At 47.9% G+C, this 13,197-nt stretch overlaps 1 protein-coding gene across 3 annotated transcripts in view; it reads left to right on the forward strand.

The window, feature by feature from the left end:
- Positions 1-13,197, forward strand: part of CRYL1 (crystallin lambda 1) — a 105,441-nt gene that overhangs the window by 88,337 nt on the left and 3,907 nt on the right. For 2 of the 3 annotated variants that reach the window (XM_033177044.1, XM_033177043.1), the window contains exon 6: positions 8,828-8,933. In XM_033177044.1, coding sequence (XP_033032935.1) covers positions 8,828-8,933 — 106 coding nt within the window. Of the gene's footprint in view, positions 1-8,827; positions 8,934-9,029; positions 9,834-13,197 lie in introns of those variants that run through there. The other variant, XM_033177045.1, reaches the window with a different exon arrangement.

Raw genomic sequence — 13,197 nt, forward strand, 5'->3', positions numbered from 1 at the left:
TTTAGAGATACCTGTATCGCCATTAGCAAGCAAATAAATCGCATCAACCACATACTCATTAAAAATCCCGCAAATGCTGCAAAGCTTCTATGTTAGTATTCTAACTCTAAAAAATCAATAAATAAATGAAAATCCTGTTGCTGTAACACCTTCTAGCAATCATTACCAATAGGTGCTTGAGCGGTAAATATAAATGATAGATTTCAGCTCCCTCAGTTTGAAGTTGGGAAGTTAACAGGCCAGGGAAGTAGAGGATGGGGGTGAGGAGTCCCCAAGAGAAAAGGCAAAAAGAAGGGAGGCGGGAGGTGACAGATTACACTGCATCCTCTTCCCTTGTGGGAGCCAGCCTTTGTGCCTTCCATCAGCTGCAGGTAGAAGCCAGGTGAGAGGCCACTGGAGCCCTGTGGGCCATCAAGGCTGGAAGTGTCTCTCAGTAAGGATGTGGGGAGCAGGCAGATATGGGGCTTCTGTTCCATGGCTGTTTTTGGAGTCAGGGCTTACACTCTTTGCTTCAAAACTTATTATCGTAAACTGTATTCCCAGAGGACCCCTCAGTGAAAGTATCACTGCCCTCATAGAATGGAAGTGAACATACATCCATACACGATGGATTCTTTTTGCTGTTGTATTTGTTTTAAAAGTCGAGGCCTTTCCTTTCTTTCACACTCTATAATAGTGTTGTTTTTCCCCCTGAAAGCATCATTATACACATAGTGTACTAACAAAAAGTGCACCAGGAATTAGCACTGGGGCCTGAAGTCCTCTAGAATGCCCCTTTTATTAGGGCAAAGTCTTTCCTCTCTTTCCTTTCCATTTTTTTTGTTGTTGTTGTTGTTTCTATTTAAAAGCTCTATTTTAGGCTGGGCAAGGTGGCTCATGCCTGTAATCCTGGCATTTTGGGAGGCCAAGGCAGATGAATCACGAGGTCAGGAGATCGAGACCATCCTGGCTAACACGGTGAAACCCCGTCTCTTAAAAATACAAAAAATTATCCGGGCGTGGTGTCCAGCGCCTGTAGTCCCAGCTACTCGGGAGGCTGAGGCAGGAGAATGGCGTGAACCTGGGAGGCGGAGCTTGGAGTGAGCTGAGACTGTGTCACTCACTCCAGCCTGGGTGACAGAGGGAGACTCAGTCTCAAAACAAAACAAACAAAAAGCTCTATTTTAAAGAAAAGTCAAAGGGAAAAAGACCACCGGTGTTTGCTCTGCCCTAATTCAAATTGCCGTCGTTTTCCTTTGTTCCTGTCTAGTCTCTACTATGAACATGCTGCTCAAGTTTTTATTTATTCTTTTTTTTTTTTTTTTGAGACGGAGTCTTGCTCTGTCACCCAGGCTGGAGTGCAGTGGCCGGATCTCAGCTCACTGCAAGCTCCGCCTCCCGGGTTCACGCCATTCTCCTGCCTCAGCCTCCCGAGTAGCTGGGACTACAGGCGCCCGCCACCTCGCCCGGCTAGTTTTTTGTATTTTTTAGTAGAGACGGGGTTTCACCGTGTCAGCCAGGATGGTCTCGATCTCCTGACCTTGTGATCCGCCCGTCTCGGCCTCCCAAAGTGCTGGGATTACAGGCTTGAGCCACCGTGCCCGGCCAGTTTTTATTTATTCTTAATGGCTTTATGATATTTCATTTAGCTGGTCTTTTTTTTTTTTTTTTTTCTTTTAAATCCAATCTTTCCCTTATTGGGGGATGTGTTAAGGTCAGGCCTCGGTAAGCCTCTCTGCCCAGGTGGTCTCTTCTTCTGAAGTCTTTTCTGGAGTAATTCTGGGAGTGGGCTCGCCCTGTGGGAGAGGAACATTTCTATAACTTGACAGGTGTAGCTGAGATGCCTCCCAGAGGGGAGACCCGCCTCTCCTCCGGCAGCTGTGCACGTAGGCGTGTTCCCAGCAGCCTGGCCAGGGTGGTCCACCCGGTGTTTCTCATCTTCTTTCCCCGGAGCGCTGACTGCTGCGCGTCCTCTCAAAAGGCTCTTGACAGGACGGGTGTTTTATGGGCGTGATTCAGTGTCCTCTTGCATCAGTTCAGTGTGGTGGTGTTCAATCAACCCTTGTAGCGTTAGCAAAATTTGCTCAAGTCATTCCGCAGGAATGTCTGTGTCTTGCTTCCAAGAAAGCTTGTAAGTGCTGGCAACAGGCCGAGCAGCTCCCAAACCTGACCACAAGCCTCTGAGTAATTGTGGGGCAGCACTTAGCAGTCTTTTATTTTCGACTTATTAAAGTCTCATCTTGGCCTCACCTTCTCCCTGGAAGGTGGCGTGGGTGGGGACCGCTGGGTCAAATCTTTTTCACCCTTGTCATGGAGCCAATTTCCTGTTGCATGTGGGAGAAGCAACATGTGGTGAAGAGTATAGAAAATGAAAACGTGGGTACAGTATGTATAAGTGGAGGGAACAAACTCACAATTCTGGCTAGTTTCTCATGAGAGTCTCATGAATCATTGTGATAGTTCTCAATATAAACTTAATCTAGGCCGGGCACAGTGGCTCATGCCTGTAATCTCAGCACTTAGGGAGGCTGAGGCGGGTGGGTCACTTGAGGTCAGGAGTTTGAGACCAGCCTGACCAACATGGTGAAACCCCATCGCTACTAAAAATACAAAATTATCCAGGTGTGATGGCTCACATCTGTAATCCCAGCACTTTGGGAGGCTGAGACAGGTGGGTCACTTGAGGTCAGGAGTTTGAGACCAGCCTGACCAACATGGAGAAACCATGTGTCTACTAAAGATACAAAATTAGCTGGGCATGGTGATGCATGCTTGTAATCCCAGATATTCGGAGGCTGAAGCAGGAGAATCACTTGAAGCCGGGAGGCGGAGGTTGTAGTGAGCCAAGATCCCACCATTGCACTCCAGCCTGGACAGCAAGAGCGAAATTCCATCTCAATAATAATAAGAAGAAGAATAGACGTAATATCTAACTCTGTAACTCCCTGTAGCATTTGCAAGGGCTGGATGTTTCTCAGAGGGAGAGTCTAGTACCCTGGCTCATGCTCGAGTTGGTTCTGTACAAGTGATTGTTCTTGTCTGGGTCAGTCCTTGAACGTCTCTGGAGATGAGGAAATCACCGAGATTTAACTTTGTTCCATCCTTTCTTTCACTAGAGACTGAGGTACGTGCTGGTGTAATCCTTTCTTCTTGGCCGCTGCCTGGGGTGATCTACACAAGCCCAGTGCTTGCTTCACGTCACCCTCGTAGGGCTGAAGGTGGCAGAGGACTCTCCTTCTCACTCTTGCATTTCTTTATTTGAAACTCACCTAAGATAAAACATTCTGTGACTCCTGACTCTTAATTTTTCTCCTGTGTCTCAGTTGACAGTGGACTTTTGCCCAAACTCTGGCTGAGGAGTGGAAGGACTTGAATAGAACCTCATCCAAATTCTTGGGTAGCAAGTCTGTGTTCCTAGTGATGATGGTAGTAGTAAAGTTATGGTAGTGTTTGCACCAGAAAAATGTGAAAATTCAGGACCAAGTTTGAGGAAAAAGTAGAGCAAAACAAAATAGATCAAAAGCTGGGAATTAGTAAAAAAGAAGTGGATAAGGAAGAATGATATGAAGAAAAATGAGAAAAACAAATGAAAATGAGGGCATGCAAAAAATACATGAAACAGAAAATTAAATCTAGGAATGGGATGATTATAGAGAAGGAAAGATAATTCTGTGTAGCTGGTAATCAGTAGAGGAGATAGTCACGGAGGATTTACCCATCAAATATCGTGTGCCTCCAGCACACAAGTTTCTCTCTTGCCTTTCTCTTCTGGGTCTGTCTGAAGGACCAGAGTAAGTGCCCCAACATCTGTTAACCCTTTGCTATTGTTAATTGTTAGATGTGTCTTGCTTCCTCCTCTCACCACCCCACAAAGAAACAAAAGTGCTTGATCCAAGATCCCCGAGGGTATCTGTCCCCTGAGAGGGTCAGCTTGGCTAGGCTACAGCATCCAGTCACTCAGTCAAACTCAGTCTAGATGTTGCTGGGAAGGTATTTGGTAGATAGTTGACTTTAAGTAAATGAGATTATTCTCCATAGTCTGGGTGGGCTAAATTCAGTTCATTGAAAGGCCTTGCAAGCAGAACTGAGATCTCCCTAAGGAAGGAGAAATTCCACCTGCAGACTGTGGGTAGTTCCTGCCTGGAGTTGCTGGCCTGCCTTCCTGAGGTCCTGTCCATGGCTTTCTGACTTGCCAGGCCCGCAGTCACATGAGCCAATTCCTTGAAATAAAACTCTTGATGTATGTATGTATATGTGTGACTCTTATGGCTCTGTCTGGTAGAACCCTGAGTGATACATCCCTAAACCTTTCATTCTACTTGAGATTTGTGTCATAGCAGTTGGGTGCTTGATTGACTATCAAGCATTTGATTGACTATCTTGCATTTTCTCCTTCAGGGATGACAGTCTTGTGGCAGCCTGGGCATTTTCTCCCACCACATCAGGTGCGAAGTATACGCCCCAGCTATCCATGTGTTACTTGACTGTGGAAAAATCTGAGGTGTTAACTAAGGAAGCAGAAGTATGAGGGTTTTCAATACAAGGGGTTCCTTAACACTGTCTGGATCTCTTTGCCCAACAATTTTCAGGACGTGAAACCAGGTTTTTAAATAACAGTGATCGTAGTGTTCATTGCTTTGTGTGATTTTTAAAGAATCTTTTCTTTGTATGTGTGACTTGATAATTGTCCCATACAATGGAGTAAGTACTGATTGCTAAGCTGATCAATGTGAACGGAACCACAGAAAGACTGGGCCCAGCTAGGGTTCCCATCTCCGCACAGCTGTGCTGCCCACCACCTCTTCCAAGGGATGGTTCGTCAGTTCCCTGTTTCAACAGAAGCACTTGTTTATGCAAACAGCATAAGCACATGGATAGCTGGGGCATGTACTTGGCACCTGATGTGGTGGGAGAAGATGCCCAGGCTGAGAGGAGCCACAAGACTGTCATCCATGGAGGAGAAAATGCAAGATAGTTAATGACATACCCAACTGCTATATGCCACTTGTATATAAGCAAATGATTATTTATCATTGTTATGATAATATTAGGTCACAGATGTCACAAGGCTTTGGGTGGCATTGAGCTCAGTGGCAAAATTAAGCAGCCTGAGCTTCAAAACATCCCATATGGGAAAGTTTTAGTTCAGCACCAAGTGCAGCAGAGGAAACTCAAATGTTTGCCTTGGGGACGTGAAATCCTAGTTGTGGAGCTTCTCAACCGAATGCCTTGTGGTCCTTTTCTTTCTCTGTATTTAGCTTCTTGGTAAAAACTCAAGCTTTAAGAAACTATTTCAGAAATTCAAACGGGCAGAAAGGAGGAGTGAGGAAGGGAAAGTATCAAAACGTTTTCCCCTTTTCTAACTTGTTCTACTGTGAATAGTGACCGATGGAAGACTGACAGCCCTCCTCTAGACGAAATCAGGCAGAGCTGCGAACATGGGGTTGGAGGGAGTGTGGCTCCTCCCACATCATGGGGCAGCATGGAGAACCCTTCTCAGGCATTAGTCGGGGGCTGTTAGCTCAGATGATACAAACCAAAAAGGAACTACTCTTGGGGGACTCACCTTTTTTCTATTTTGCAATCCTAAAAGTGATTTTTTAAAAATCAGCTCTAAAAACACGCAATGCGATTCTAAAAGAGCCACCGAATAGCATTGCAAGTATAGGACGCTTCCGTATGTGCATACTTCCCAGCTTGAATACTAAAAGGAAAACTTGGGGCTCTTTGGAATGTTGGCCTGGAAACCAAGGGTGAGGGAGAGTCTGCAGGCCGCCTGGCTGCCTTTCACAGCATTCCAGAGCATTCCAGAGCCCACGGGGGTGCGAGGGGCCACAGCCCAGGCCTTCCAGCAGCCTGGAGAGAGGGCAGGGAGCCACCCTTCCTGCTCCAGACCTCCTGCCAGGGGGAGGAGGCGGCGATGCCTGTGCTCCACACAGGATTCTTGACGGTGCCGGGCGTTTGTGTAGATCTCCCCCCACCCCCACGATGCGCCTGACCCCTTAGAGCTTTGCTGTTGGGAGTGGAAGGAGGCGACCCTCCCACCTTCGCAGTGACCTGCACACTGATTCGCTTTCCTTAGCAGTCACAGTGAACGTGTGTTAGGGTGATTTAGAACTCGCAGGAAACCCGTGAGATCCCATTTCACCCCACCAGATTAGCCATACTTTGCAAGGGTGAGAACACCAAGCGTGGTGAGGCTGAGGCGCGACGGGACCTCTTCCACCCCGTGCTGGAGGCCGGGCCGCAGCGAGGGGGAGACGCAGGCTCTGGGCCCTGCGCGCGTGTCCGTGGCTGCCCGACTCGCAGGAGCCCCGGACTAGCCACAGGCTCACGGCCGCAGGGTGGGAGAGTCAACTCAGGTCACTGCGTGAAGGAGATGGACACGTGAGGCAGGTGAATCTGAGAAACAGGATGGTGAGACACAAGTCAGGCAGGAACGCGCGCTCAGTGATTCCGTTTACAGGAAGATGAGAAACGGACCAGCGGCAAACGCTGCGGTTGAGGAACGTGGACACGGGCAGCCGGTCTAACGCGGGGCAGCAGCTATCGCAGAGGGCAGGTGCGGGCCAGAAGCAGGCAGAGTCTGCGGCGGTGCAGGCCGGGGGTTTGCTTAGTAACTCTTCTGGAAACGTGGACCGTGGCCTGTTCAGTCTCGATACGTTTGTGTCCCGTGTGCACAAACAAAACGCGATGCAAAGTGGCTGTCCAAAAGGTTGTTGCGGGTCCCAGTGAGTGGCCCTGGCCCTCGCCGGTGGCGTGGTCCCGCGGTCCTGGCTCCCGGGCCGGGCCCTGCTCCCGCCTCGCCAGCGCGCCCTCCGCAGACGCAGGTGTCTACGCCGCACACGGACCCGAGGCACCGGGTGTCGCCCGCCGCAGCCGGTTGAGGGGCACGGCGAGGGGTTTGAACCCCTTTTCTCGCCTCTTGGGGGACCCCTGGGGCTGCCCTGGAGGCCCAGGAACCTGGAAGCCAGGCCCAGGCGCCCCAGGCTCGCAGGAGGGCAGAGGACGCCTCCCTGCAGGCCGCTGTGCCGGTCCCCGCAGAGCCCTCCGCCGAGCAAGCCCCCAGCTCTGAGACGGCCTCTGGGCAGAGACAGGCTCCGCCCGCGCCCCGGGAGGGAGACGCCCTGTGGACCACCGGCCGGGGCCCGCGGCGGGGGCCGGGTGAGCGCGTGGGGAGGTGCCCCGGGGTAGGGAAACCGGGCCCAGCCGAGGGTAGGCGGGGCCGCCCGGGCCGCGATGGGAAGGGCGGGCCGGCCGCACCGTCCACGGTCGGGCTCTCGCAGGCGGGCGGGCGCTGCTGCCTCTGTCCCATCCCACCGAGCTGCGGGAAAAGACAGCGCCCAGACGGATCCGATGAGACCCGGGGCGGCGGATTCCGCGGAGTGCTGCCCGGCTGGGCCGTGAAGGCTCAGGGGAAAAGGTGGCAGCTGCCCTCCGCCCGCCCTCCTGGCAGTGGAAAGGCCCGAGGGGGAGGCATCCTCCGACGGGAGGGGCCGCAGATGGTTATCTGCGCTTCCCTGCCTGGGTCCCAAAGCCACGTGAGGCCAAGGAACACAGGTGGCTGGTCAGACGTCCAACCTCAACACATAACAACTTGCCTCTTGCTTTGAAATCTACATTGCAGAAGATTCTAGGGCCCCACCTTAGCAAACAAACCCATGGTTCTAAGCTGCATTTCATCAAAGAATATCGCTTTTTATGAACTCATTAAAAGTTGAACAAGGCCGGACTTGCAGGCGGGTGAAGCCTGGAGAGCACCTTCCCACGTCTTTTGATGGCTCTAATCTTACTCCTCCCGGGTCCTAGGCAGAAATCTAGAAAATCCTTCCTGCCCTTTTCCTAGGATGCCCCTTCCTCGCGCTCCCCTTGTCCTCAGCCTCTCCCACTCCCTGCAGCTGCAGGCTGTCCGTTGGTTGTAGCGTGAGATGAGGAGGCAGGCAGGTCAAGAGGAATTCATTTCAAACCCTAGTGGATTGCAGGGATGGAAAAGGTGAATTTGTGTTTGACCATTTCACACACACACACACAAAATATATATGTATATATATATGATTTTTTTTTGAGACTGAGTCTCACTCTGACGCCCAAGCTGGAGTGCAGTGGCGCGAACTCAGCTCACTGCAATCTCTGCCTCCTGGGTTCAAGCAATTCTTGTGCCTCAGCCTCCTGAGTAGCTGGGACTAGAGGCATGCACCACCACACCCAGCTAATTTTTTATATGTTTAGTAGAGACAGGGTTTCACCATGTTGGCCAGGCTGGTCTCGAACTCCTGACCTCAGGTGATCTGCCCACCTTGGCCTCCGAAAGTGCTGGGATTACAGGCATGAGCCACCACGCCAAGCCATTTATAACATACAATAATATTATAGTTTTGTCATGCAAAATTCAATCAAAATACTATCATACATTGAGCATCCCTAATCTGAAAATCCAAAATCCAAAATGCTCCAAAATCCAAAACTTTTCGAGCACTGACATGAGGTAGTGATACCTTTGCTCTTCTGATGGTTTTGTGTACACAAACTAGTTCATGCACAAAATTACTGAAAATATTGTGTAAAATTACCTTCAGGCTCGGTGTATATGAAACATTGATTTTGTGTTTATTCTCAGGCCCCATCCCCAAAATATCTCATTATGCATATGCTGATATTCCCAAATCTGAAAAATATCAGCCATCCAAAACACTTCTGGTCATAAGCATAGTAGATAGATGGTACTCAGCCTGTATAGTGCTTTGGAGAAGATTTTGGGATCCTGCTCTAAAGAAGTTAGGATGGAAGTGGTGGTCATGAAATTATCTTTTTACAGAACTCATCTATGCCGCCCATTTTCTCCATGTAGGAAGGAATCGTGTCTCCTAGCGACCTGGACATTGTCATGTCAGAAGGGTTGGGCATGCGGTATGCGTTCATCGGACCCCTGGAAACCATGCATCTCAATGCAGAAGGTATGCATCTGGGGCCAGGATAGGAATCTCATTCTATTTAGTGTTGTCGTGGGTTTTGTAAACCGTCACATTTTGCCTTTTCTGACAACTGAATAGAGACAGTAGGATATATAGGAGATGATGGCCAGGCCTGGTGTCTCACAGACAAGGCAGGGATGCGAAACGCTGTGTACTGAGATGTCAGTCCATGCGGAGTGCGTGCACCGCGGGGCTCCGCGTGGTGCATTCTGCTCAGGTGAGAGCTCAAAAGAAGAGAGGTGGGCGATGTCACGGAAACTTCGCTGCATGTCACCCAGCCTGGCAGAAGGGAAAGTGGTAGTTTCCTGAGGAAGATGATGACATTATTTACAGAGGCAAGAAGAAAAGACAGGGGACTGACTTAACCCTTAACCCGCAGGGACCTCTGCTGGATATATCTTCTGCCCAAATAGGAGCGAGGTTTTCTTCTAGAAGGCTAGGGAGCCTATAGTGAGGGCTTCCACAGGCTGGGAGCTGGGGAGGGGCCTGTGGGTGGGGCAGACCAGACACTGGCCAGATGCCGCCTCCAGAAGGCTTGGGGGGAATTAGGTCTGAGCCCATTATCTGTGATCTGGTAACTCTAAAGGAAAGACGACTTGAGAAGGACAAGAAGCTTCCAAGAATGAAACTCTGTCAACCAGATTTTAATTGATCCAAAAAGAAGATGTCATTTGATAACCAATAAAACTTATAGCAAATTAAAACGAAGTAAATTTTTAAAACTATGTATAAAATCTGGAGAGAGATGTAACCTAGTTGTTCTTATTGCCAGCTACCTCTTGGTACTGAGACTGTAAGTAACTTTTAGTATCTTTTTGCTTGTCTATGTTATAAATTCCTACAGTTACTATAGATTAATAATAATATTACTAACTTGGAAAACGTATAGAAAGAGAAAAGAACTATTGTTTGCAGCTCCATGGTCTGCATTGAACAAAGGATACTAAGAAGCTGGGGCTTATCTAGAAAAAAGTGACCAGAGTCTCTTGTATGTCTCTCGGTCTGTATCTTTTGTGGGATGGAAGTGGAGTGAAAGACTGGAAATGGCAAGCAGACAGGTTTGGGCTCAGTACATGGTAGGAAGAACTTTCTAGTAACAGGAGCTGATGTCCAGGAAAGGTCCATGCTTTAAGTGGGTAAGCTGAGCAGGGGACTTGGTTGCCTGCCTGTGGGAGGTTTAGATGTTGAGAGGAAGCTCCCTCCCTGAGAGGGGAGGTTAAGAGTTTCTGACCTCGCTCAGTCTGTTTGACTTCAGTTCTATAATTTCGGTATTATTGGCCGGGCACGGTGGCTCAAGCCTGTAATCCCAGCACTTTGGGAGGCCGAGACGGGCGGATCACGAGGTCAGGAGATCGAGACCATCCTGGCTAACATGTTGAAACCCCGTCTCTACTAAAAAATACAAAAAAACTAACCGGGCGAGGTGGCGGGCGCCTGTAGTCCCAGCAACTCGGGAGGCTGAGGCAGGAGAATGGCGTAAACCCGGGAGGCGGAGCTTGCAGTGAGCTGAGATCCGGCCACTGCACTCCAGCCCTGGCGACAGAGCGAGACTCCATCTCAAAAAAAAAAAAAAAAAAATTTCAGTATTACATTTTGGTAATAGTTCAGTCAATTTTCACAGTAGTTAATGAAATATGCTGTCTGATGAATAATTCAAGGCAGCTTTACTAGACCTGTTCCTGCACATAGCAGGTGCACAGATGATTTCTGAAGTGGATGGGCTGTGTGTTCTCTGCTTCAGTCCTTATCAGAATCAAGCTAAGAGGAGCTAAGAGGAGTGGAGGGAAGAGGGGAATCTGCTCCAGCATTGTGTGTTAGTTTTATGGGAAGATAACCACTGAACAGAGGAAGATAATGTAGAGAAAGATGTCCTCATGCAATGAAACGAGAGTCTTGTTGTATTATTAACACAAAGCCTTAGATCATTTCAAACGGTGTTTTCAACCAGAACCTCAAAACTTGTGAGCGTATTTAAGCATTTGAAATGTATTTACATTTGTATATATTTAAGCATTATAGAAATTTATACATTTGAAATGTATATAGACGCTGCCTGATAACCACTGTGTTTTTCTTTCTTTTTTTTTTTCTTGAGAAAAATAAGATAATTGAGGTATCATAATAAATAGATAGGGACAGAACTGAGAACAGCTTTGACTTTCAAACAAATAGAAACAGAAGCCAATGAAACCAGAAACTCAAGAATCAAATAGAGTGGCAGACAGGAAGGAGGCCCATAACAATTTTTCAAACAAAGCAGATATGATAAGAAAACCTAATTGGCTTCATATGATAATGGTGGACGGATGTAGTTTTCAACTTCAGAGCATTCCAAAGACCAGAGTTGGAGAGTTATAAGATCTGGCTGGGAACCCGTGGAAATGTTCATCATTCTTCCCTGTGTCACCCAGAATATATCAAGATTGGAGTTGGGAGAATTTTTCTTCTTTTCTGATACTGTTTTTATAAAGCCAGCATCTCAGGTTAAGGGTAGTTACTAGCCTGAAAAGCTACTGTTTATCTAGAACTAGTGCAAATATTTTAGGATTTATTTTTAATCTAATGAAATAGTATCTGAGAAACAGGAGGCCAGCGCACCATTGCCTTTTGGCTCCTTTTACAAACAACACCCCTGAAGGACGTGCCCGCAGAATGGTTGTTCTGGCCTGTGGAGCCAGTAGGCCGACTCCTTACCCTGGCTTTCCAGCCTACTGGCTGTATAACCTTGGGCAAGTGACTTAAGTTCGTTGCATCTCAGTTTCCCCATCTGTGAAATGGGGACAACAGTAACTGCTTCCTCAGGGTGGTGTGAGAATTGAACCAGAGGGAAGTTCTTAGCTGGATTGCTGGCACCTATTAAGTCCTTAATAAATGTTGTATTCAAATTGAGTTTTGTCTTGTTTGTTTCATGTACTACTTTTCTAGTTTTTTTGTTGTTGTTGTTTTATTTTTAGTTTTAAAATTCTTCCAAAAAGATCCACAAGTGCAGAGAGAGGAATAAATACAGATTAGGATTTTTGCTGTGGCGTGGAGAAGCCTCTGGAGCCAGGTACCTAGAGTTTCCAGCCGGGTTTATTTCTTTGCTAAGCTTTAGACTCACAGGTCAGTAGAGAGACAAACTGCTCTGTCTTGTCCGTGGTGCTGTTTGGGTTCCTCCTGCGTTTTGTTCCACTCGAAATGAGGACGTCTCGGAATCTGGCAGCATGGAAATCACCTCCAGGGGAAGTGGATGTTTATTTACCATTTTGCCTCACAGATTTCCTCTCCTGTGTAGATACTTGCCTTTTTAAAAACTGAGATGCCTGGTGGCTAGTGGGTTTGGTTGATTGACGGGAAGTGATTATTTGCCGTGGAATAATAATCACTTATTATTAATAATAATAATCACAAATAATTATTTGTGGAAGAAGGTGAGCCAATGGGCGGGGACTTGGTGAGGTAAGGTGAGGGGCCCGGGTCGGTTCTGCCTCCCCTACCCTGGGCAAGTCCTCACTCAGGTGGGAATTTGATCCTGAGAAGAGGAATGAGATAATGTCGCTCTGTGCTTTGAGGCATTTTTGATCTTCCTTAATGAGTTCTGTGAAACCCTGTCTCCAAAAAGCAGGTCACTTACATAGGTATGGGTTCATAGATGTATGAAAGAAAGCCAGACTTCCCCGGTGTGGGTGGCGATTAGGGCTCTCCAAGGAGCTGATGTCTGGAATCCCTCCTAGTGGCTGTGGCCTCGGGCTGGGGTCAAGGCGTCCTCTGGTGCCTGCTCCATACATGGGAACAGAAAGGATTCCTGCCTGTGCACCTGGGCACGCACTCAAACCCGCTGTTCCTCAGAGGCCCACAGCCCAAGGCTCCCAAGTTAGAAAGCAGCAAGTTAAGCTACATCCAATCTCACGAGAATCAGTTCTTTTTTTACTTTTTTTCTTTTTCTGGATAAGCATCTCTTAAGAAATTAGGTTCAGAATCTTCTGAAAAGCCAAGCTGTACAAGGATTTTGGAAGAATTAGAACTCAGGACAGAGGGCGTGGAAGCATAGAAGGAAAAATACAGGGGAGGCTGGATTAGATAGAAATCGTGGGGAAGAGCAGACCAGGGGGATCAAAAGTGACATGGGCTGTGTTGTGTTTTTCCTATTTCCAAAGAAATTGGCATTTTAGAGTAATTTACACCCAATTCCCCTCTTATGGTGTAGAGAAACCAAAATAATTGTTGAAAATAAATTATACCTCCCTAAAACAGAAGGGGGGGAATT

This window comes from Trachypithecus francoisi, unplaced genomic scaffold, assembly GCF_009764315.1.
Source record: "Trachypithecus francoisi isolate TF-2019V2 unplaced genomic scaffold, Tfra_2.0 Lachesis_group18, whole genome shotgun sequence".
NCBI lineage: Eukaryota > Metazoa > Chordata > Mammalia > Primates > Cercopithecidae > Trachypithecus > Trachypithecus francoisi.